At 45.6% G+C, this 26333-nt stretch overlaps 1 protein-coding gene across 1 annotated transcript in view; it reads left to right on the top strand.

Annotated features, from left to right (window-relative positions):
* Nucleotides 1-26333, top strand: part of URB1 (URB1 ribosome biogenesis homolog) — a 117982-nt gene that overhangs the window by 42775 nt on the left and 48874 nt on the right. Inside the window, exons 14-23 of the mRNA XM_068270487.1 lie at nt 1545-1657; nt 3725-3835; nt 7236-7352; nt 7774-7912; nt 14755-14925; nt 17243-17442; nt 17820-18035; nt 19916-20089; nt 22419-23253; nt 24000-24201. Of these exons, the coding sequence (XP_068126588.1) occupies nt 1545-1657; nt 3725-3835; nt 7236-7352; nt 7774-7912; nt 14755-14925; nt 17243-17442; nt 17820-18035; nt 19916-20089; nt 22419-23253; nt 24000-24201 (2278 nt within the window). The remainder of the gene's footprint in view (nt 1-1544; nt 1658-3724; nt 3836-7235; nt 7353-7773; nt 7913-14754; nt 14926-17242; nt 17443-17819; nt 18036-19915; nt 20090-22418; nt 23254-23999; nt 24202-26333) is intronic.

The following is a 26333-nucleotide window of genomic DNA, read 5'->3' as shown; positions in this document are numbered from 1 at the left end:
GTGTGTGTGTGTGTGTGTGTGTGTGTGTGTGTGTGTGTGTGTGTGTGTGTGTGTGTGTGTGTGTGTGTGTGTGTGTGTGTGTGTGTGTGTGTGTGTGTGTGTGTGTGTGTGTGTGTGTGTGTGTGTGTGTGTGTTTAGATATGTATATGTATATGTGTATATATACAGTAACAGATCAAAAGTTTGGACACACCTTCTCATTCAAAGAGTTATCTTTATTTTCATGACTATGAACATTGTAGATTCACAATGAAGGTATCCAAACTATGAATTAACACATGTGGAAGTATAGTACATAATCAAAAAGTGTGAAACAACTGAAAATGTCATATTCTAGGTTCTTCAAAGTAGCCACCTTTTGCGTTGATTACTGCTTTGCACACTCTTGGCATTCTCTTGATGAGCTTCAAGAGGTAGTCACCTGAAATGGTCTTCCAACAGTCTTGAAGGAGTTCCCAGAGATGCTTAGCACTTGTTAGCCCTTTTGCCTTCACTCTGCGGTCCAGCTCACCCCAAACCATCTCGATTGGGTTCAGGTCTGGTGACTGTGGAGGCCAGGTCATCTGGCGCAGCACCCCATCACTCTCCTTCCTGGTCAAATAGCGCTTACACAGCCTGGAGGTATGCTTGGAGTCATTATCCTGTTGAAAAATAAATGATGGTCCAACTAAACGCAAACTGGATGGATTAGCATGCCACTGCAAGATGCTGTGGTAGCCATGCTGGTTCAGTATGCCTTAAATTCTGAATAAATCCCCAACCGTGTCACCAGCGAAGTGCACACACACCATCACACCTTCTCCTCCATGCTTCACGGTGGGAACCAGGCATGTAGAGTCCATCCGTTCACGTTTTCTGCGTCGCACAAAGACACGGTGGTTGGAACCAAAGATCTCAAATTTGGACTCATCAGACCAAAGCACAGATTTCCACTGGTCTAATGTCCATTCCTTGTGTTCTTTAGCCCAACTCACAGCATGTCATGCCATATACACCGATCAGACAACCTAGCAAAAACAGAGAGGTTACATTAATTACCTTCCTGCAATGGCACCTGTCAAGAGGCAGAATATATTGCGGCGCAAGCCAGTCAGACAGTTCTTGAAACTTGTGCTGATAGCATAAGGTTCAAGGTGACTTTAGCAAGGGCCAAATCATGTTGGGTACTTCACTGGGTCAATGTATCTCTACAATGGTCTTGTGGGTTGCTCCTGGTAGCGAAGCAGGTAACTTCGGCGCCGAAGCCTGGCTCCGTCCAAGCAGCAATGCTGTGCTGCGCGCCCCACGCAAAAGTAATTTGGGGATCCGGTGATTGCCAGACCCCGAATTACATCTCCCTTTGAGTTGCGACAACTCAGAGGGGTATTAGTATTTAATGCCGCCGGGGAGTTTAGCGCCAGCAGGGAGAGCCGTTTATGAAAACTTTAAAAGTAATCTGGTACAGTTTATATGCTCTCTAATGTTGTCTGAATTGTAAATCTCCAGACACTGGAAATGCTTCAGCTGATCATCCATTGACTTGTTACTGTTCTGTTCCATCCCAGGCATTGTGAATGAGAGAGGAGTGTGTGATGAGGTCCCGCCTATCCTGCAGCATCAGATTCTCCAAGTATCTCTGGAGTTACCAGCCAACAAGTTTTCCTGGTTTAAAGTGCAGGTTTGTATAATTTCTCAATAAAAAGTTGATAACAATCTTACCCATGGAATGTAAAGGTGACCATACACTGGCAGATGGCCACCAGATTTGACCATCAGATTGATCCCTCTCAGAGAGCAAATTATTGATGCACGCAGATGAAATCTATTGGAAATCTGTGTAACCACTTCTGCCTAATGGCCCCCCAGGTCTCCCCCATGTAATGTGTATCGCCTGGGCCCATGGTGAGTGTGGAGGCGGTGCTTAAGCTCACCTTTCCACTGGTGCCTCCTCCAGTGTCCCGTGTCTTCTCTTCATCACCACCTGGATTGCCCGTACCCCATGACCTGACAGCACATACAGGTACGTACAGGTTATGCGCTACAGGCACCCAGCTGTGATGGAGAGAAGACTTGAGGCACTGGAAGAGAGGCGCTAGCAGACATATGAAGTTAAGGAGGACCTAATCACTTCCACAGGAGAGAAGAAAAACGGAGAAACCCACCCTGTTTGTATGTAGAAATAACAGGCTGTCTAATTCTCCCTTATCTGCTAGTAATTAATCACTGCAATTGGATCTGTCAGCTCTGTCTGATCTGTGTCATACAGACAGGCTATATGTAAACACAGGAGGTTAACCCTTTCTGTGCTTCCATGAAACCAGGAAGTAACTACACTGCAGCATCTCTGAGGAGCTCTGTAACAAAGAAATGTTTTTCTGTAAAGGTTATTATGCTATTACTTATCTTTTATAGCAGAGAGGAAGCCCTGGGTTTAGATCCGCTTTAAAGGGATACTTAAGTGCAGCTGAAAAAAAGGGATTCACTTACCGGGGACTTCTACCAGCCCTTCATAGCCGCCCAGTGCCTCCGCCGCCACTTCTTGGTGGTTTTGTTGCCTGCAGTAGTAGAGTTTCGATTTCGGCGACAGAGCCAGTCCTCTATCACGGTCCCGCTGCCAGGGGTGTCCTGCGCATGCACAGTAGGAGATTTTCTCCCACTGCGCCTGTGCAGGATGCTCCCGGCAGCAGGAGCGTGATTTAGGATTCGCGTGGAGGCACAGTAGCTCTGTCACCAGAACTCTGCTACTGCAGGGACAGGAGCATCGAGGAGTGACGACAGGGACACTGGGCGGCCACGGAGGGCTGGTAGAAGCCCTAGGTAAGTGAATCTCTGTTTTTCAGGTACACTTAAATATCCCTTTAAGCAACTCCTTCACACTCCCCATGGGCACAAGGGGTACACATTACACATATGAGGAGACCAGCCGGGGGGCTATCGGTCACCTGGGAACTGAACGCCGCTGCCATGCACCTGACCAAACACTTTTGAGCAAGATCTTTCCAGCATGTCTGATGGATCATTTTGATCGATTTTAAGTGAAAATCGATAAGTTACCATCGGGCGGTCACTTTGCGGCATCAATCTCTGGAGTAAATCATTAAGACTGAGAGAGCATATCCCATAATGGCTTGATCCAGGCCTGGATTTACATCACATGAGCCTATAGGCACAGATCTCCTGGCCCCCTAGATTTCACTCTCAAGGAGCCTACAAACCCCCGCTGACCCGCACTGCAAGTGTGTTGGCTGTCCCAGCTGTCTCTTCTCCTTTACTTCCCTTGCCTGTCATAAGTAGCTACAGGTGTCCCTTAGTATTAGGTAGCCAGAGTTACCCTCACTATTAAGTAGCTAGATGTGCCTCCAACTGAAAGGGAGATCTTGTCAGTGAAATTCTAAGAGCTGGGTGAGTAACCTCATTTAGACTCTGCCCCTGACTCTGCATAGGGAGGGAGGGAGGCACTAGGGGAAGGGAGGGAGTGAGCTGCCTTTTCTACATTAGGTGTTTGTAGGCATGTACCTTATGGTAAATCCGGACCTGGGTTAATCTCATCTCACCTCAGCATACCCCAGTCACAGACATTTTTATTTGACAGCTTTGGGGATTCCCTTGCCTGCCATTGTTTGCTGAAGGTCCGGTCATGTAATCGGTGCTCACATGACTCTCAGTAACTAATGGCAGACAAGGACAGTGCAGTGGTAACAGTATTATTAAAATGATGTTTCTCTTTGTATCCTGTCCTGCATAGGAAACCTCTGAAGATGGAGGACAGAAGTCTGTATTTTATCTGCTTCTGAAAATGTGTGTCACATGCAACAAGGCTCAGCTGAAAACATCAACCAGACGCCTAATCATCAAGGTAACCAGCTTTATTTACACTCCACGGAGCCTGCGCGTTAATATAGGAAGAAACTTCAGCATTTTCATGGGGGCTTTCTAGTCTCCCTATTCGACCTTTTGGTGTTTAAAAGGTAGTATTGCTTACCTGCAAGGCTCCAGGGCTTCTCTAGTGCAGCTCCTAATCTATGGAACTCCCTCCTCCACCTATCAAGCTCCCCCCCACACACACGCACCCCTTCAGCTCAGTCAAGCAGGCCTTAAAGGCCCATCTGTTTACCATAGCCTATCTGCCATCTTCACAGCTCCAATCCCCTCCTATGTGTCCCACTCTTCTACCTCTTAAGCCTTGTCTACACGTGCCGATAGTACTTATCAAGCGAGCCGCTGATGCGGCTCAATTGATAACATCCGACAGGTCCGATTTTGCTGCAGCCGATTCCCTGCTCATTCCCCATGAGGGGACAATAGCAGGGAATCGAGCGGAAGATAAGCGGCGCCGGCGGGGACGAGCGGGGGATCGAATCCGACGGACGAGAATGGATGCGGCGGGTACGCGCGGGGATGCGGAAGAGGCAATCCGGCGGCTAATTGAGCCGCCGGATCGCCTCGTGTAGACGAGGCTTAAGATTATGTATTGTATTAGGTTGGTCCCTGTACCCCATGTTCTCTTAGCCAACAAATGGACTCATGACTCATTTCCTAGATTTATCTCCATTGGGCATTAGTAAACCAAAACACCGTGACTGGATCACTGTAAAAACAATCTACCATTATAGCTGCGTACACGCTACAGGGAATTTGGCAAAGATGATTGTTTGGCATCACTCTGTGTAGAAACTAGAGTGAGTAAAGCCGTTCAGCAACATATACAGTCAGGATCATAAATACTGGGACATCGACACAATTCTAACATTTTTGCCTCTATACACAGCCGCAATGGATTTGAAAGGAAACAAACATGATGTGCTTTAACTGCAGACTGTCAGCTTTACTTTGAGGGTAGTTACATTTAAATCAGGTGAATGGTGTAGGAAGTACAACAGTTTGCATATGTACCTCACTCTTGTTAAAGAGACTCTGAAGTCTCCTTTTTTCTATTTTTTTTTTTAAATTTAATCTTGTTAAGCGTTATAGCCTAAAGGGAATCGCCGCAATCCCACAGAAAAACGAGGGTTTATTAATAGAGAGAACAACCTGCAAAGTTCCACGACTTTGCAGGTCGCAGATCATACTGCCCTGGAGAGGCAGACCTTTCAGCTGTCCGCAATCAATCTCCACGGATCTCCACCACCTCCCCGCCCCTGTCAATGAAAGAAGACTCAAAGGGGCGGGGAGAGGCGGCGATCGGCAGAGATTGACTGCAGAGGAGGCAGAGCTACAGCTCAAAGCTCTGCCTCTTTAAGGAAGTAAAGCCCTGCAATCCCTGGAGCTTTGCAGGGCTATTTCTCTATGAATAAACCATCGTTTTTCAGAAGGATTGCGGCAATTTCCTTTAGGCTATAATGCTAAACATGATTACATTAAAAAAACATGGAAAATGTGAGACTTCAGAGTCTCTTTAAGGGACCAAAAGTAATGGGACAGAATAATAATCATAAATCAAACTTTCACTTTTTAATTCTTGGTGCCTTTGCAGTCAATTAGGGCTTCTTCACACTAAGGGCGTTTCAGCCTTTTTTTTCAAGCGCAGGTGATTTTCAAAATCGCCCACAAAACGCTTGTGCAATGATTCTCTATGAGAAGGTTCATATCCGTGCATTGCGTCTGCTTTGCGCTCCGCAAAGCGGTGCCTGTACCATTTTTGGGGCAATTTTGCTCTACTGGAAGGTATAAGAAGAGCGCTAAACGCTCACAAAATCGTTTTATGCAGCGATTGCGGTTGCGTTTTTAAGAATAAATGCATTGTATTTATTTTTTTCCGGGTCAAAGAGTTCACAGTGCACAGTGGAGCGCCGGGAGGGGGGAAAAATGCTCAAAAATTTAAAAATCACTGCCATCAGCAATTTCGAATATAGATGTGAACAAAGCATTACAGTCTGAAGTCTGGAACGCATAGACATCAGTGTTCTCCCCAGATTTTTTTTTTTCCAGCCGGGTGGCATGAAAAGTAGCCAGTTGGGGTGAGATGAGGGAATGCAGGGCTGGCGCTTCTCTGCACAACTCTGCTTACAACATAGGAGGAGGTTAGCCGATGACAGCCAGGTACTCACCAAAACTAGCCGGGTGCAGCACCCGGCTAAAAGAGCCTGGGGAGAACACTGGGTTTCATCCCTGGTGATGCTCTGCCAGGCGCCTACTGCAACTGTCTTTAGTTCCTGCTTGTTCTTGGGGCATTTTCCCTTCAGTTTTATCTTCAGCAAGTAAAATGCATACTCAATCAGATTCAGGTCAGGTGATTGACTTGGCCATGGCATAATGTTCCACTTCTTTCCCTTCAGAAACTTTGGTTGCTTTTGCAGTATGCTTTGGGTCATTGTCCATCTGCACTGTGAAGAACATCACCGGGGATAAAACCCAGCGTCTGGTGATGTCTCTGCGTTCCACAGTTCATGCTGTAATTGACTACAGTGGATTTGCAACCAAGAATTAAAAAGTGAAAGTTTGATTTATAATTCTGTCCTATTACTTTTGGTCCCTTAACAAGTGGGAGGCACATATGCAAATTGTTGTAATTCCCACACCGTTCACCTGATTTGGATGTAAATACCCTCAAATTAAAGCTGACAGTCTGTATTTAAAGCACATCATGTTTGTTTCATTTCAAATCGATTGTGGTTGTGTATAGACCCAAAAATGTTAGAATTGTGTCGATGTCCCAATATTTATGGACCTGACTGTGGAGTTAGCAATTTGCCATGCCATGTACATGCCTATAAATGTAGGCAGTAACTTGACCACCCTCAGAGTTCAACTAAGAACCTTTGGAACCAGAGATTTCTGTCATGCTGCCCCTACCCTGTGGAATGCCTTACCACAGCTCCACGGACAGCTCCAACCCTGGACATGTTTAAATCAAAACTGAAATGCCACCTGTTTAGTGTGGCATTTATGATCGCATAACTTTTCCCCTGTGCACATCACTATGCATTGATCTGAGACAAGCTTATGCGCTTTGATTCCTATGTGAGAAAATCGCTTTACAAATGTTTCGCTGTTGTTGATATACCCAAAAGCCTCCTTACTAAAATGCTATGGAAAACAGAAATGTGCCCTCTTAACCTAAATAATCACAAATACCTTCTGTTTTAAGAAGGCACATTTCTGTTTTGCATAGCATCTTGGTAAGGACACTTTTTGGTCTCTTTCAGCCCCTTACACACTCCTAGGAGTTCTGGTTCACCATAAGCTTGCTGGGCATTCGGTAACGCTTGCAGTTTTGTATGTCACCTCTCTGACCCTTGTTTCCTGTGTGACTGCAGATCCTGCGTGACAGCGGGGTGTTTGAATACACCTGGAGGGAGCTGGAGATTTGGCTGAAGTGTCTGGATAGAGTGGAGGACAATTCACAGGAAATGGTGATCCAGTTTTTAGAGCAGGTGAGTATAGTGCTGAGAAATGATGTGCAGTTCTTCTAGGCTTCGGTGGCCGATCCTGCCATCCACAGGGGCAAGATGCCTCGCGTGTGCCTAGTAGCACAGAGCCACTTGTGCTGGGCGGGACTTGGTGTGACACAGTGGCAGCTGCTAATCAGCGGCTGTTACTGATGCTGGCATAGTGGCAGCTGCTACTGCTACCGGGGTGACTGATAACCTAGGCACTAGGCAGATTTGGCACTACAGCTATAGCCTACTGGCTGCATGGAATTAACGTCTGTAGCTACCACAAAAGGCTTGGTGGGCCGCATTTGGCCCCCGGGCCAGACTTTGGACATGCCTGCTGTAGACTGTTCTGTCAGGATCCTCTGCTGTGGGCTTGCTTTTCCTAATCTAATATTTTGTTTTCTGTTTTACTCCTTAGGCTTTGGTAAAGCTTGTGTCTAACCCGTACCCTTATACTGACCAGGCTGCGGAGTTTGTTCAGGAGGCCAGCGTGACGCTGACCAGTCTGGGGAACCAGGATCCAGACACCGCCAGCATTCCCATCTCCCACATTGACGGTGTGTGATTTCAGCTTAAAAGTATACTTTTTATTTACAAAATAATTTTGAAAGGAATTTCGGCAATGGTTGTGCGAATTTTCAGATTGTATTCTGTTAGGCAGGGAACACATTTGTAGATTTGTGCGGATTTATACCACGCACAGAAAACTGCAATGCCGCACTGGTCATTACAATCAATGGCCTGCTTGATCTGCGTTTGCAGTTTTCTGTGTGATTTTAAAGTGGTATTAAACTCAGCATATCTTCTTTGCTTTAAAAGATTTACAGCATAAAATCTACTACCAAAAAAAAAATGTAGCAGAACAGCATTTTGTTCTTCAGTGGAAAGCTCCTTGCTTCAGTGGGCAGCTTCTGGCAGCATCCAAAGTGTTTCTAACATTATCGTTTGTTTACATTCCTTTGTCAGATACATTTAGTAAACATTAGCAAACTGCTGAAACTGTACTGAGCTGAAAAGTGGATCACTAGATCGATTTTCATTTATAAATACAGCAGCCATGCAAGAAAATGCAATAGCAGCTTTCAGAGCAGAGGAACTGTTCTTTGGGAATTTGTAAACAGACACTATTACTTGTGCACAAAAGCAAATATGGTAACTGAATGGGTAATAAAGTATGGAAAACACATTTTTATTGAGTGTGAGGTCAGAGTTTTATCCCACTTTAAATTAGACACGTTTCTGCGTTTTTTTCCATGCGATGCACACGTTGACAATTATGCATTCTGCCACTTCCGAAATTATTACGGAACGAATGGTTAGATTGTGCACAGGAAACTGTGAATGCAGAACAATGGAAACTGACAGTCAATAAAGAGAAGGAGGAGGCGGCATTAGTTGCTGCTGGCAGACTTAGTGGGGGTCAGTGGCAAAGGCTCGGTGTGCCTCCAGACAATAGCAAATGTATACAGCAACAAAAAAGGTAGATAGAGTCCGGGCACCAAAAAGCTGCAGAATCCACGTTTATTTCATCCCCACATACCGACAGAAAAGGGTGCACAGGGCTGGTCTAACAGCCGTTTCACACGCACAAAACACTTGCTTCCTCAGAGACCAGCCCTGTGCACCCTTTTCTGTCGGTATGTGGGGATGAAATAAACGTGGATTCTGCAGCTTTTTGGTGCCCGGACTCTATCTACCTTTTTTGTTGCTGTAGACAATGGAAAACTGACAATTGCAGGGGAAACTGCATTGTCTAGTGGGTACCCTGCCTTAGTGATTTGAATTGTGAATACATTAAAGAGGCAAAAGGCACTCAAGGTGTTTATGCTGACTGAGATATTGACATGGGCTCTAAAGTCATGTAGTCTTTAAGCACTTGATGACCCAACCTTTACCCCCCCTTAAGGACCAGCGCTGTTTTCGCTGATCTGTGCTGGGTGGGCTCTACAGCCCCCAGCACAGATCAAACACCAGGCAGAGCAACCAGATCGCCCCCCTTTTTTTCCCACTAGGGGGATGATGTGCTGGGGGGGTCTGATCGCTCCTGCCTGCGTGTGGCTTGCGGGGGGGGGGGGGGGGCACCTCAAAGCCGCCTCCACCGCAGGATTCCCCCTCTCCCTCTCCTCCCTCCCTTCCCCGGAGATCGGAGGCTGCACAGGAACGGATCTGTACTGTGCAGCCTCTAACAGGCTCCTGCCTGTCATGTGACAGCGATCCCCGGCCGCTGATTGGCCGGTGATCGCTGATCTGGTACAACGCTGCTGCTATAGCAGCGTTGTAAAAATGTAAACAAAGCGGATTATTTCCGCTTGTGTTTACATTTAGCCTGCGAGCCGCGATCGGCGGCCCGCAGGCTATTCACGGAACCCCCCGCCGTGAATTGACAGGAAGCAGCCGCTCGCGCAAGCGGCTGTTTCCTGATTAATTAGCCTGCAGCCGGCGACGCAGATCTGCGTCGCTGGTCCTGCAGCTGCCACTTTGCCGACGCGCGTTATGAGTGCGCGGTCGGCAAGTGGTTAAACAAGTGGAATATTTAGGGCCCTTACACACTGGCGCGTTGCGTCAAATTGCGTCGCTGCCTAATGAAAGTTTATGGGGAAGTTCATACTTCCCACGTTAGAGTACGCTGCGCTGGAATTGCCCAATTTAACGCTAGCGCATACCCATGTTACCGCGCGGCGATGTGTGTCGATGCGGAAGTCATGTTAGCCTGTGATGATGCAAAGTTTTTTAAAGCCATGGCGTTGCGACATTGCAGCGTGCATGCGCAGAATCATATTTTTACAATACGCTTCTGTGCACTTCCATATACTTGAAGCAGGAAGTGAACGCAGCACGCGTGTGTCTTACTGCTTGGCTGAATGCCAGACTAACGCGGGGTTTCCTGCAGGCCTGTTTTTGGCGGTGCTAACGCCAGTGTATAGTGTGAAATCAGACTAAAGGTGGCCATACACTTGTTAGATTAGCAGCAGATAGATCATCAGATAGATTTCTGATCTATCTGATGTGTTTAGGAACATTTTTTTACTAGGAACAGATTTCCAATAGATTTCAGTTTGAAATCTATTGAAAATCGATCTGATGGCATTTTTTTGCCATCAGATTTCCATTAGGGCCAATGCAAAATGATAAGCAATGCAAAATGATAAGCAATCTCAACAGATCGACCTAGATTTTCCAGCCTGCCAGATCAATTGAAATCGATCGAAATCGGCCGTAAATCGGTCGATTGGTCAATCGATTTGCAGTTGACCAATCGATTGATCGATCGGACAGAAATCGGCTGAGTGTATGGGCCCCTTAAGTCTAAATACATGTAGCTGTGTGATCGTAGCAGGATAAGTGTTAGTTATCCTTGCCTAGTGCTGCATATACTGTGCTAGCTGTAATTATCATTGCCAGTACTAGCCCTGTCTGATCAGAGTGCATTCTGGAAACATATTCCTGTATCGCTAATATACTTTCTAACTTTTATGTTAACTGGCTGAATTATTTAAAGTGGAATGAAACGCGATATTAACTGAAAATAAGAGATGTACTTGCATCCATGCACTCCATTTCCCAGCTTGCATTTCTGCATGCGCAACATATTGCCGGGCACTGCAAAATCCAGAAGATGCTGCTGATCAGGTGGAGAAAATGATGCATCCCCTACTGGCCGGTGGCCAGAGAAGCAGCACCCTTTAGGTAAGTAGTGAGGCTCACCCCAACCCCCGCTCCACCAACAGCACACTCCATTATGAACCTCCCTTATGGGGAGGTTTATTTTTACAAAAAACAATCTGCTGCACAGGACACTTGAAGCCTCATACATGAGGGGCATACAGCCCAGTAGGGATTAGGATTCTATCCCTCGTTTGACAGTGCAGGGCAGAAACTTGTGTTGCTATGTTGGGCCGATGAAAAATGCGCACAAGGAGCCTCACATGGGTGAATGAGAAGAACCGTGCACTTGGCCAGCGATCAGCCAAGTCAATCCGCCAGACTGATCACTGGTAGTAGCATCAAGGGGGAGGCTGCTATACTCATGTTGCGTTCTTAGCAGAGGCGGTCATTGGCAACTTTGGCCATGTTTTGTCTAGCATGTGTACAATGCTTTAGCCTGCGGACTATCGACACGTCTGTACAGAACCCAGACCCGAATTGTCTCTAGGATGAAGTTTCGATACACGTGGGTGGCGGAAATCCTGCATGTGGATGCACCTTTACTTCATAGGGAAGCCATGACTATTGCAAACTAATTTTTGTAATATTTTCCTGGCGTTTTCTAGGTGGGGTTGGTCAGAATGATTGGTAGTCAGGTATGCACAGGGGAGTAACTACAAATCATAGGGCCCCTCAGCAATACTTTGATGGGGCCCCCAAATGTTCACACCCGTTCCCTTGCCTACCCACAGTGACTCTCACATCCTGGGGGCCCATCTTGCAAGGGTCAAGTGTGAACGTCATGATCTCTACACTTATAACAAGTGAAGTCACAAAAACGCCTGCTCTGAATGATGGACCCCTTTATCGGAGGGAATGAAGTAGTAGTTGGAGCCCCCTTACAGCCCGGGGCCCACGTGCAGTCACAGGGGCTGTTCCGCTCTAGTTACGCACCTTGGTGTGCAGCTACAGGGTGTCTTTTTTAACCTGTATTCATGTTAAGCCCCTTAAGCCCAGCTAAACCGCCACTATCCCGCGGCAAAACGAGGGGTTAATACCCCCCAAATCCCCTCTGTGGTGCCTGGGGAGTGCTTCCTGATTGAGGCAGAGCTACAGCCATAAGCTCTGCCTCAAGCGTGTCAATCACCGCTGATCGCCTCCTCTCCCCCCCCCCCCCCCCACCTTCTCAATCTGCCTTCACAGAGAGGGGTGGGGAGAGGCGGAGATCTGTGTGGCGATTGACGCACATGGAGGCAGAGCTGCAGCCAAGAAAGTCGTGGATTTTGCAGGGGGATTTGGGGGGTATTAACCCCTTGTTTTGCCGCGGGATAGTGGCGGTTTAGCAGGGCTTATGGGGCTTAACATTAATTAACGTTAAAAAATAGAATTTAGACTCGCTTTAGAGTCTCTTTAAGTGGTAGATGAGGATCTATGAATTTTGTGCAGCAGGTGGTTTTTTATTCTCCTTACATTCTCTTGTGGGTATGATATTCATGTGTTATGATGATATTTTAAATGCACATATAAAAATGTTCTGGACTTGTGGCTTTTATATAAAACCCATCAATGGGTTCTTTTTTCCCTTTTTTCTAAGTTGCTGCTCCGCTATCTTTTACAGCCCTGTTAAGAAGTTAATAAGCTGCTTTTCAACATGTCAAACTGTTCAGCTGTCAAATTGGAACTTTCAAAATAAGCAATTTGAAATTCCTATTTAACAGACAAATTAATCATCTTTCACTGACTGTAACAGAAAGCTATTTTGAATATGAATCCTTCTCAAATAGCTAATCTGACAAAACAACACAAATCCATAAATAAGAATGAGATGTGTTCAGTGTGTTAAATAGTCAAAATAACCTTGTCACTTTTAATATGAGTGTTATGGATATGCCACTATGCGCGAAATCATTCTCCAATCAGATTGCATGGTGGTGTAAAGGGCAGCTGAGGACGTGCAGAGTGTGAGGATCTCACACTCTGAATGTGTTTTTCTTCTACATATTGTAATAATTATAGTAAACCAGGTCAAACCAGTTGCATGTGGTCCAGTGGTAGTCATGGAGAACATTATAAGGCAAACCAAAGTTGTTTAGGTAATACTGTACCTATAAAAAGTACCTGAAATGAAGAACACCTCAGGTTTCATACTTACCTGGGGCTTCCTCCAGCCCCCTGTAGTCTGTCTGGTTCCTCAGATTCAGTCATGTCCCTTTCTATCCCCTCGCAGTCTGGCCCGATAAATTCCTGAATGGCCCAGTTACGGGCCACTGCGCATGCGTGGTCCTGGCTGTGCACACCCCCAATCATGCTTCTGTGGTCAGGCGCATTCTTCGCATGTGCAGTTCACAACAACTATTGGATGGCTGAATCGGGGGCCTCACAGTGGTGCAACAGTGGGGAATGGACATAATCTGAGGGACCATACGGATTACAGGGGACTGGAGGAAGCCCCAGGTAAGTATAAAACCTGAGGTGTTTTTCATCTCAGGTTTTCCTTAAGGGTCAACTGTACAAGATTTTACAGAGGTGCCAGGCTGTCATTGGACCTATAGCTGTGTGATACTCCGGTTGTTTATTGCCTGATGAAGCAGGATTGTGCCCGTGAAACGCGTTGCAATTTTATCTAGGAGTATGTGAATAAATTATCTCAATCTCAAGCGACAGCATCGTGTCTGTTTTTGTGTGGCTGGTCCACCGCCGCCACCTGAATGGTTTAAACTTTTTAGCATATTTTATCCTTTTGACGCCGCTGTACATCTTGATATCAAGTTTTCCACCCCTGGTGGAAGGGTGATACACCCTCTTTTCTTCTATCTACAGAGAGCGACATCTTAGTCCTGAGTGGGGACAGGCCTGTTCTCCCCACCTGCCTATACAGTGGTTGCCTAAGGGGTAACCCTTGTTTGTAAGTATAATAATTACGTATCATTCTTCCTCCCTGTTCCAATACATACTACACTATATTTGGCTCTCGGTTTTCTGTTTTATTTTGAAACTTTAAGTTCCTTCTTCAAGCATGATGGAGAACTGGATCAGAACCGTATAAAGACATTTTTTACATGCACACACTTATATTTCATATTCTGGGTATGCACCCCAACTTGAAACTTGATACGTTTTAGTTCAGTAAAGTCCCAATTCCTTTGAAATGTAAAAAGGATGTTGTGTCTAATGACTGCTTCAAACAATGTTTGTGCATGTAAGAAACAGCTTTATACAGTTCTGATCCAGTTCTGTATCTTGCCTGAAGAAGAAACTGTTAAGTTTCGAAAACTTGCAAGATAGTCATTAAAGTTCCGAGAGGTGAGAGTGATATGGAGGCTACCATATTAATTTATTTTTAAACAATACCAGTTGCCTGCCAGTCCTCCTGATCTTGTGTCTCTAATACTTTTAACCATTGGCCCTGAACAAGCATATGCAGATCAGGTACTCTGACTCAGTTCCAGGGTTTTAACTCAGACACTACGTATGCCAGAAAATCAACAGAACTTCCAGGCAACTGGCTTTGCTTACATGGAAATAAATATGGCAGCCTCCAGATGCCTCTCACATTGGTTCCCTTTAAAGGTATTACCTAAACAACTTTTGGCTTGGCAACACGCTGATTGTACTCTCTGGTGTCTTCAGACAACAGATATCAGTCAACATGAGTGAGGGGTCCACAGACTCTGGGAACTTCCACAACTGAACGGCTCGGAATAATACGTTCCTTCAGAGAACCTGTCCTCATTTTATTGTTCTTTCCCATTAGATGTGATGGACATGGTGGACGTCCTGGTTGAAGGCAGTGAAGGTCTGGATGAAGAAGTTGGCTTTAGTTTGGATGAAGACATGATTCTCCAGACTTTCCCTTTCAGTGCCGTAGTGCCTGTGGTGCTTGAAGCCAGGAACAAGATCCTGATGAGCGCGGAGGATGGACACGGTAGGAGCTCAGCGTGCCTCAGTCAGTTTCTTCTGAATGCCAGTGGTGTTCATCATCCACTTCAGCAAATGAGCCATTGTAGTAGTAAGCAGGACAAGTCACATCTTTCCCTAATTAAAAAAATTATCCAGTTATCTGGGAATAATAAGCTGCATTATACTGACATTCCTGTGATTAGTCTGGTGTTTCCACCTACTCTCCCCTCTTAATCTCTTCAAATACTTCACTGGCAAGGCTGCCTGCATGACTGGCAGCCGTTACTGAGAAGAGAGTGATTACTTCCAAGTGTTGCGTACACGTGCCAGCATCCTCCTAAGAACCTAAAAAAGGGATAAGCCTCTGGATCCTGTAGAGGCTTCCCACGCTGTTCACCGTTGCCAAGCACAGACGCACCAAAGGAATTCGGCAAAAGCTTGTCTGATTCCAAGCTCCTCTTCTTGCACAAGTATGGCTCCATGCTACTGTGCAGGCATGGCCGTACTCGCGTGGTTAAAGCGTGACCACACTCATGCATGAAGAGGAGCATAGTTGCGATGTGCAGAAGGGTCCCGGGCAGCGGCAAAGGTCCAGAGGACAACGTGGAAAGCCTCAGATGAATCCAGGGGCTTCCCTTTCCGTAGGCAAATCATTTTTGACTCAAAGTTCCCCTAAGGTTCACTTTAAAGTATACCACAGCTCAATCACATGCAAGTTACCATTGCAACAGTATGCAAACGGTGTTAAAGGAAACCGGAGCTCAATCAAATAAAAAGATTTATACGTACCTGGGGCTTCCTCCAGCCTCATCCGCTCGGATCGCTCCCACGCCACCGTCCTCCGCTCCCCGCTCGATACCAGGGCCCGTCACTTCAGCCATTCGGGGCCAGTCTATGCAGGAGAAGTGCGCCCTCTATGTATCTCTCCAGCGGCTGCTGGAGAGATGTGCAAGGAGCGCACTTCTTTTACATCAGACTGGCTGAAGTGACGGGACCAGGTATCGAAGCTGCAAGCAGCGGAGGACGGCGGCGTGGGAGCGATCCGAGCGGATGAGGCTACAGGAAGCCCCAGGTATGTATAAATCTTTTTATTTCATTGAGCTCCGGTTTCCTTTAACACCGTTTGCATACTGTTGCAATGGTAACTTGCATGTTACCTTTAAAACCATTATAAAAGCAACAGACTAAAATACAAAGGTCATTTTAAACAGTATTACGTTGCAAGGCTGGGCCTTTTACAAAAACTCTCCATTGCAGAGCTGACTCCATTTTACTGCATAGGACAGCACTGCATTGAGCATAGAATGCATGCAGCAGTGCATTGTCAGAACACATTGCTGAGCAGTCTGCATGTCGCAGTGAGCTACCAGAACACATTGCTGAGCAGTGTTCATTGTGCACAGAATGCATGCAGCAGTGCGCTGTCAGAACACATTGCTGAGCAGTCTGCATTGTGCACAGAATGCATGCAGCAGTGTGCTGTCAGAACACATTGCTGAGCAGTCTGCATTGTGCACAGAATGCATGCAGCAGTGTGCTGTCAGAACACATTGCTGAGCAGTCTGCATTGTGCACAGAATGCATGCAGCAGTGTGCTGTCAGAACACATTGCTGAGCAGTCTGCATTGCGCACAGAATGCATGCAGCAGTGTGCTGTCAGAACACATTGCTGAGCAGTCTGCATGCCGCAGTGAGCTACCAGAACACATTGCTGAGCAGTGTTCATTGCGCACAGAATGCATGCAGCAGTGTGCTGTCAGAACACATTACTGAGCAGCACATCAATGTGCCCATTAGACAGTGCTGTCTATACTGGCTGCCATTCCTGCACTATATAAAGTGGTGACAAATTCTATTTGCTACTGATGTTGGAGTGCTGGTGTCTCGAGATGGATTGCTGGCTGCCAGAGTGCATACATTTTGAAAAAGCTGCATGTTTAAACGGCACCCTTTTAAACTTCCAGTGTGATCAAATGATCCTGGCAGAGTGCGGATCAGCTTATTTTGGCGCATGGCTCTCAGAGCCGAGCGCTGAAACTGGGCGCCCTATAGCAGCAATGCTATGCTGCGCGCGGCACGTATCAGCAATTCGGGTCTCTGGCGGCTGCCAGACCTCGAATTACATCTCCCTCCGAGTTGCGACAACTCGGAGGGGGAATAGTGTTTAACGCCAGCTCGGAGTATAGCTGCAGCGTTGAGAGCAGTCACTCGGCTCTTACCACGCCGAACTGAGCGGCGGCGATATGACATGCACCCGCTAGAGTGGGCTTATCATACACAGCATTCTCACCTTTGTCTGGTATCCTCTTACTGATGTTCTCCTTCCTCTGTGCTCTCTATAGAGTGTGTGATCCGGTATTTGGTGTCTGTCCTGACTGACGTACTGCACAACCAGCGCGATCCTCTCGCCCTCTGCTTATTGCTACAGTCTTATGATAAAGAGCTGCATCCCTTGGATGAAACTTCCACAGGCTATATCTGGCTTCAGAGGTTTTATAACTATTACAGCCTGTGGCTGCCGCCCTCCACTAAAGAGATTCTGGTAGGTGACACAAGTTATAAAGTTTTTAATTTTTAATGTATATCGTATGGAATATATTCTAATTGTAATGTACATAGCATTTTCTCATCAAGTGCTGTGGGTAGTGAGATTCCTGTCCCTCTCCCCCTTCTCTCTCCAAAGGTCTGTACATGGTGCTGTGTGGAACATGCATGAACTGTCACTGGCTGGCTGCAGACTGTCAGCTGAAAAAGATGCATGTCTGTACAGTGCTCAACTCCAGGCCCAGGGTTACACATCCCATTTGGGGTGGGACAGTAAAGGCAATCATAATGAGAAATGTTGTTCCTTTTAGAGAAAATTCCCATTTTTCATGAATATATTTATGTGGTTTTGAATAATAGGTTTCTTTATTCCAGTTTACAGGAGAAGAATCTGAGCTGGAGGAGGCTGAACAGGTTGGAGGCTCTTCTTATCATTCTCTGCTGAAGCAGATATTTGTGGAGCGTCAGGCGGATGATGTCACACAGCAGAGCGTGAAGGACGCCGTGTCACAGATCCCCCTGGAAGGGCTGCCCCTGGCTGTGACGCACACCCTTGTCTGCCTGAAGACCACTGTGGATACCTTCAGCAAGGTACACAACTTGCAATATGGGGAGGGGGGGGTCTGGACACCCTGGAGAAAAAAGTACAGGAGACAAAAACGGGAGCCCAAATTGTGTAGCATGTCGATAAATGAAGTAATGAATTTCAGGTAAATTGGTTACTCACAAAGGTGGGTTTCAGAGGGGCAACCGACCACAGGAAGCAGGTGAAGACAATGATCCTGACTCTGATCGGGGTGTCCCAAATGGGACTGGGAAGTGGTCGCTCTCCTTACTAAAAACAACAGGCCATCACAGTGGCTGATACCATGTGTGATCTGTGTGGACCCCTCCTACATCAGTGTGTGGGGGGGTTGGTTAATCACAATTGGGTAAATAGGCACTTAGGTTTGGATAAAACTGAGTTAAAAGCAGCAATACCTCAATGACGACAGTCTTGTTATAGACCGAATAATTTTATTAGCAAGGACAACGCGTTTCACGGGTCCAAGCCCGCTTCCTCGGGCCAGTGCCAGAGTATAGACAGCCAATTAGCAAAGGACACAAAGAGAGGTCACCTTTGGTAATCAGCTGTCTATACTCTGGCACTGTTACTGGCCTGAGGAAGCGGACTTGGACCCGTGAAACCTGTTGCTCTTGCTAATAAAATGTTTGTAACAAGATTGTAGTTACAATCACCCTTTTTTTTTTATTTTATTGCTGCTTGTAGGTCAGTTTCATCTGAACCTGGCCGTCTCTTTACCCCAAAGGTACGCAGCTATTACTGTCTGTAGGCCCTTCACGGTGGTGGAAGACAACAAGGCTGGTGCTGACTAGTTCAAGTGACCCTGCAGTAGATCATTGTGTACCTGTCTGCCAGTAAGGCGGCACACTAGGTAGTTTTGCTACCCTAGCAGAGCTGGCTGCTTTCACTGAACCCAATAGGTTTCCTATATTCCATTGAGAATCCAACTATAAACTAGACTATAGTCTCCCTCCCCACCTGACAGCTGTCTGGAACTGGTATTGAACAACGAATAGGTCAGCAACACTATAAATAGTAAAGTTCTTTTATTGCATAAGAAAATAGACAACAGTGAAGGACTGCTGTTTCAGGCGTAACAGCCCCTTATCAAGCTGTATTGCCATATGACATAACGTACAGGACAGTTTTACACTTAATTTTTGTGTTGCGATTCCATGCTCCTGCCGCATCACACTGCAAAGCAAAAAAATGACAAACATATGCCTCTGTGGCAGAGTGCGCCGACAGGGTCATATGCAGCTCCGCATGACCTGCAGTGCCAGAGCTGCTGTGAAGAGGACATTGGTCCCCATAGCAGAGGGTTGCTACGGGAACCACTCTCCTTTCTTCCTGCAGCGATGTGGCCTGGGTTACTTGGATCTGAGTTGAGCAGGCAGGTCGGGGGACCCAGCAAGCCTGTCCTGCTGCAGGACACAGGAGGAGGCCACCCGAAACCAGCGGCGGATGGGAGGTGGGCAGGATGCCGCCTGACGCCGCCTGAGGAAACGGCATCATGGGCAGGACAGGCCTGATTGCAGGGCAAAATCACAATGGAATGAAATTGCAAACACAGTACCCAAACACCAGTGAAAAAGGCCCTAACCGCAGGCAGCATACAGATATTGTACCGCAATTAGTGTGACCTTGCAGTATATGGGTAACGTGAGGTTTGCTACAGTTATGTGCATTATGCTGCTTGTGTTACCCATTTAACATTCGTGAAACTATTTACAACACGACAGAGAGACTAAAGCATAATTTAGATTTCATTTGGTTAGGAATGAAAAGTCAAAAAATCATTAACCACCTTCCTAACGTTTGTGTTTTTCTTTCAAGAACAGAAATTGTGTTTTACATGCAGACAGTATTCTGTATATGAACACTTATTTTGCTTTTTTTTCACTAGTTTAAAAAGTTTTCAGGATCTGGATTGGTCAGCCTGTACTTGGACCTTCTCGGCTGTCTCCTGTGCCAATGCCAGCCGCTGCAAGACAGCCACAGTGAGAACAAAGAGGAAGATGAAGGAGACTCTGAGCTGTTCACAGAAGCCAACAATGCACTGGAATCCACAGGGAGCTCGGTAATAAAATATCAGCAAGCTTAAAGTGGACCTGAACTCAGAACTTCCTCTCTGCTCTAAACGATACGCAACTGCATATTAACCTCTAAACAAAACATGTCTTTGTTACAGCTGATACAAATCCTAAAATAAATCTGCAGCGTTCCTGATTCATGGAGGCAGACATATTGTTAACATCCTGTGCTTTCAAATGAGCGTATCTGCCATCTCTGCCATGGCAGTCATGTGACACGGGGAGAGATCAAATTACAACTTGTGATTAGACACAAATGAGGGGGAATTAAACAGGCTAAACTCTCTAAATACATGCAGGGTGCATTTCTCTGTTTTCCTTCTTTCATGTGCAGTTCAGGTCCACATTAAAGCTCTTTATTTAAATTGAGGTCAGTTGTTGTAAAGTACTGCAATGTTCTCATTCAGTCGGCATAGTACTGTTAGGGCTATGCTTTAAGTTTTGTTTGTGCACGATATCGACCTGTTTACATCCAGGGGACAGACCAAACCCACGCGTGCAGTATTTAAAGAGGAACTGTAAGCAAGGATTGAACTTCATCCCAATCAGTAGTCGATGTTGCCTTTTCCACTAGAAATCTTTACCTTTTCTCAAACGGATCCTCAGGAGGCTCTGTATGGCTGATAATGTGGTGAAACCCCTCCCATGGTGTGATGTCAGCACTTAGGTAATGTCATCACACTGTGGGAGCCTTGTTGCATTGTGGGAAATAAAAGCTGTGTCCAATTGCCAAAAAAGCAGCATCTCCTTCTGCTGGATCCACACCATACAATTTTTTGGCAGATTTACCTGCCAGATCGATTCTGACCGATTTCCGAGACCTCACCTGACAGCAGTAAAGATGTCTCCATATACAATTCAGAATGTAAATCCGGGAGAGGAGAGATTTTACACTGGGCAAACAAAGACTAAATCATTCATAGAAAATTATTGCAAAAATTAAGCATGGTCTCATTTTCGTAATTTTTACTGCAGTTCCTCTTTAAGTGAGTTGGTTGTTTAGTTAATTGGCGTTTTGCGTAAACCAGTTGCTGTGTCGTTGGTCATGTTGTGCGGTTGGTTGTGCATCACGGTGGATCAGTTTAGGAGCCTTTACAGACCCCACCTACTATACACATACAGTTATGTCCTTCCCCGCCTGCCTCTGCCTCAAAGCAACTTTAATCTCCTACTTATCTTGTGACATCCTAATCAAATGATTGTTAACATGCCTGCAAAAGCAGGTCTTGATGTATTACCTGACTGTGGCTTTACCACAAGTGGGAGTACTTTGCTTACTCAGATATGCACATCTTCCCCTGCTGCTGCTTCTCTGCATGCAACAGATCAGGTGTTTTTGACATTATGGTCAGATCTACAATATTAGCTGCATGCTTTTTTCTGGAGTTATTTAGATAATACTGCAGCCAAACAGCTCAGCAGGGCTGCCAGGCAACTAGTATTGTTTAAAAGTAAATAAATATGGCAGCCTCCATATACCTCTCATTACAGTTGTCCTTTAAATTTTACATTTTTTTTCTGATAGTGGTCCGAGATGAAAAACTAACTATACCTAGTAACTTGTCTATATATCTTATCTAGAGTTTAGATTTACACAGCAAATCTAGCTGCAAACAGCTTCAACAGTTTTTGATTATTTATTCCTGTGATACAATGAAAACGGCCATGTTCCTTTTGTCACATTACACACAGGCAAGCTGATCTGTATCTCCAGCCCTCAGCCTGTGAAAACCTCACTCCCATCTCCTTCTCCCTCCTCCCCTCTGCCTCTGAAATCTCTGGCTAGTAACCTTCTCCTCCTCCTGCCCAGACTGAGCTCCCATAAGCCCTTGTTACTAAGGCTCCGAGTGCCAAGGCACTCTGGAGAAGCTGTGGGCAAGGCTTGTTTAGTTTATAGGGAATTAGAGTATTAAAACAAAATAAGTATTTGCCTTGAGGAATGCCCTTTAAACTATATGAAAGGAACACAATTATGCAATGAGGAAAAGTTTATCTCGGATCCACTTTAAGTCATGGAGAACCAGAACCTCTGTTACTTTAAGTATTCTCAACTCGAGTTGCTGCTGTCTTACCAGCAGTAACTTAAATGTCCATAGAGATGTATTGTAGCAGTAAAATTCGGCTCATACTGTAGCAGTAGACCTCTAAGGACCTTCAGGTTGCTGCTGATGACACATGAATTTCATTGAATGACTGTTCTAGAGATGTTTGAAGGATATTCATTTGCTAAAACTCTCTGTACATGTGAAGTTGCCCACGATTCCACATATCAACAAGTCTCAGATAATCCTTTTTGTTTTTTTTTATTTCCATCAGGTCTTAGATGACATGCTGTCTGCAGCCTTCAAGCACCCCACTTTGGAGGGCTGGTTTTTGGCTGTAGAGTGCCAGTCTGTCCCCCCGAACAGCTTGAACCCAGTCGGTGTTAAAACTCTGTCGTCTTGCATGAACAAAGGGCTGATCCAGCTGCTGAAATCCAGCACCCCTCTGCTTCAACAAACTAGCAGCCTTCACCTGCTAGCCAAATGCTTTGAAGCCGTATTAACCAGTGTCTTAAGAGAAATAGAGACCTGCAAGAAAGCCCCAAAGAAACTGTCCAGCCAGATGGAAGCGCTGCAGATCCTACACTCTTACATGGACACTGCTCAGCTGAATGACCTCATTAGTGCCATTTTAAAACTTCCCGCAGAATTTCTTCTGGAGGACAGTACAGACTCCCCACATCAACAGTTGAGTGGCTACGGCAGAGTGTTGGTGGAGCTGCTCAGTGATGGTCATCGAAGGAAACAATGTCAGGAGGATCTGGCCTTGACGGTGGAACATGTGAGAGGAGTGGGGCGTCTCTTGACGTCTTCGGCTGGTGAAGACCTAGAGCCGGTGCTGTCTGAGGCTCTGCAAAGAGAGCCTTCCTTTGCTCATGTGGTGGGAGTCGATGTTCTGACACATTGTCTTGATAAGATGACACAGGCTTCTTTGGCCGTGGCGGCTCTCCTGGTGCAACACAGCAGGACTCACCTCCTGCAATTTGAGCTGTGGTGCTTAAAACCTGGAAAGAAAAACCTGCTGAGAAAGAAGATGGATATCCTTGTGCCGATAATGAACTGCTACTTGAAGACCAGAGAGAACTTCCAGGCTACACAGCTGTCCAAAGGTAAAATTCTATATTAAAGAGCCAAATAGATAGGACAATAAAGATGCATCTGGCTGTCTTACAGTTTATTATGTGTGGACCAGGCCTCTCTAGATCAGCCACGGCCTGTTACTCCATTAGTGCCACGCGTGGCAATTTGTGTGGCTCTAATAGACAGCAGTGCTCCCCCCTGGCGGTTTGCGCACTGCATATTTACTGGCCATGAGAACATAATACCATAATTCACCAAACTCCATTGCATCTCATTTCCTGAACCATCTAGATACAGCCCATGGGTGGGTCAATTACATGAGATCAAATGACACTCAAAGTGGGAATAACAATAGATTTTATGCTGCATTTTGCTAAAATGTGGCAGTAGAAGGTGGAATAGTGTGGTAATAGGCAGAGAACATATAAATAGCACTTGCACATGTCCTCTGTTGCCTACCCTTTATTACACATTCACAAGCCATTTCTTACTAGGAGAGGTGTGGTTCACTCGGAGGGGCATCACGTGACTGCAATGTTGCACACTCCTGTAGCTGAGAATGAGCAGGGTGGGGTTGAGGGCCCTTGTTTGTGGATAGTTGGGGGGGGGGGGGGGGAGAAGGGGCAGTAGGATAAGAGGTAAAAAAAAAAATGTTGACGTTGCTTTAATATCTTTATTGGGTGAACGTTGGATCAGTATGTAAAGCTGTTTGCATGCCACCGACATCCAGTGTAGCTGTTGCTGATGTATCTCTATGATGTGATTGTTCTTCTAGTGACCTCTGCAGTGCTTGATGTTCTAAAGGAAGCCTTCTGGAGCAGGCTGGTGAAGGTGGTTCTAAGTACAGAGACCTCTGACCAGTCATCCCATCAAACGGCTCTGCTTTCCAGCCTAGTCACCCTCTCGGGCACAAGCGATTTAACCCAACTCCTCAACGAACTCCCTGACACACTGGCACAGACCTGCTGCGTGGAAAAGTAAGTGTCCTCAATCTATTCACCAGAATTCTCAGGAATATAAATTGCCAAACCTACTGTATTTTTCCCCCACAAACTGTGCAATGAGAAGACGTTTATAAAGATAACCATAACACGATTTTTCCCACAACGCGCAACTGTTTCTGCGTGGATCGATTGTTTCCACAACTTCACGATGTGTGTATGTACGGTAATGAATGTTACGTCATATCAGGTTCTTTAGGTCTTCAACGACTCCCACACAAAGTACCATGATCATTTGAACTATCGTCCGTGCCCGTTGTGTGCAGTCGCGGTAAAAGATGGATCCGGGGAACGCTCATTCCTCGGGTCATGTCACCCTAGGTTCCCCGATCCATTTTTTTGGTGGGTATTCATCTTGAGTGCTTAAAGGGGAACTGAAGAGAGAGGTATATGGAGGCTATCATGTTTATTTCCTTTTAGACAATACCAGTTGCCTGGCAGCCCTGCTGATCCTCTGCCTCTAATACTATTAGCCATAGCCCCTGAACAAGCATGCAGCAGATCAGGTGTTTCAGTGGTTCAGACTTATAAGTCTGAGCTGACAAGACTAGCTACATGCTTGTTTCTGGTTTTAATCAGATACTACTGCAGAGAAATAGACCAGCAGGGCTGCCAGGCAACTGGTATTGATTAAAAGGAAATAAACATGACAGCCTCCATATACCTCTCTCTTCAGTTCCCCTTTAAGAATAAGTCATACCTCACTGATGCAACGAATTAGGTACTTTCTGGTTAGGAACCAGATTGTTCTTTAGTTCTTTATTATGCTTGAAGAAGAAACTTTACGCGTACCTGTGAATTTAAAATGTGAAAAAGATAGATACTTAAGTAGAGGATAATCCAGAGGCTTCTCTCATCCTCCTTGAGCTCGCTGTTCCAGTGCTGGGACCCTCTGAACCTGTTTGACAAGAGCTTTTTGAATAGGTTTGCGTGGCCACGCTCCTGTCCGTGTACGAGCACAACTGTACTGCGTCGGAGCGGATGGCCTGTGCAGTACCACGGAGCTGCTCGTGCACTGATTTTTCCTCTGTACATTTTCTTGCGCGTTGTGGTCACGCTTGTACACGGATGGAAGTACAACCGTAATGCTGGGCATACACGGCTCATTTTTGCCGCTTGATTCTCCTGTTCGATCATTTCGCAGCTCGATTCTGCTGTCAATTCTCTTATCTTCTGCTCATTTTTCTTATCTTTTTCCATTCACTGCAATTCGGAATCGAGCAGCTACACGATCGGGCGGGAGATCGGACATGTCGGAAATTATCTATCGAGCCATCTTAATGGCTCATAACCGAGCCGTGGATTCCCAGCATTAAGAGGGTTGCGGCAAGGAGCGGTGGTCTGCAAGGGGGTTGGAGAAGCCTCTGGGTCATTCAGAGTTTTGAAACTTTTGTTAAAGTCACAGGTTTGCTTTAAAGTTTCAAAAGCTTACAAGAAATCTAGCCATTAAATGGTGCAATAGATGACTGGCAAAAGTGATGGAATTGGCTGGAAAAAAAAAATACCAGTCGTATTTAAATTATATACAGTATTTAAAGATAATGGTGTTATTTCTAAATGCAAAAGAATGCATCTCCTCCATAACTAACTGGACTTTTTATTTGACACGTACACAGATTTCTCCTTTATATGGCTGTAGTATTTAAATTAGCATTCAACTCCACATTTTTTCTTTGCTCCCAAAAAAAAAAAAAAAAAAATGGGTAACAGAACAGCATTCAAACAGTTAACACAGCACTTTCTTTTTCGGTGGGCAGCTTCGGATGTGATATCTTTTGTTTACTAATTGTAGCTCACAAAGGAATGTAAACATTAGCAGCGTGCTGATATAAATACAGTAGCTATGAATAAAATGCAATGGCAGCTTTCAGAGCAGATAAACTGTACTTTAGGAACTTGGTATTTGTAAACAGACAATATTACTTGTGCACAAAAAGCAAAAAAGATAACTTCATGGGTAATATAAAGAGGAAAACACATTTTTATTGAATGTTATGTCAGAGTTTTATCCTACTTTTAAATGGCAGTTTTAGGTATCGAATATAATTAGCCCGTTTGCTGCTGAACAAAAATTAGTGCAACTGGACATAGCATTTTCTAAATTAGCA

Source organism: Hyperolius riggenbachi, chromosome 2, assembly GCF_040937935.1.
Source record: "Hyperolius riggenbachi isolate aHypRig1 chromosome 2, aHypRig1.pri, whole genome shotgun sequence".
NCBI classification, from domain to species: Eukaryota; Metazoa; Chordata; class Amphibia; order Anura; family Hyperoliidae; genus Hyperolius; species Hyperolius riggenbachi.
Note: the sequence above shows the minus strand (reverse complement) of the source record. Positions and strands in the feature narration are given on the sequence as shown.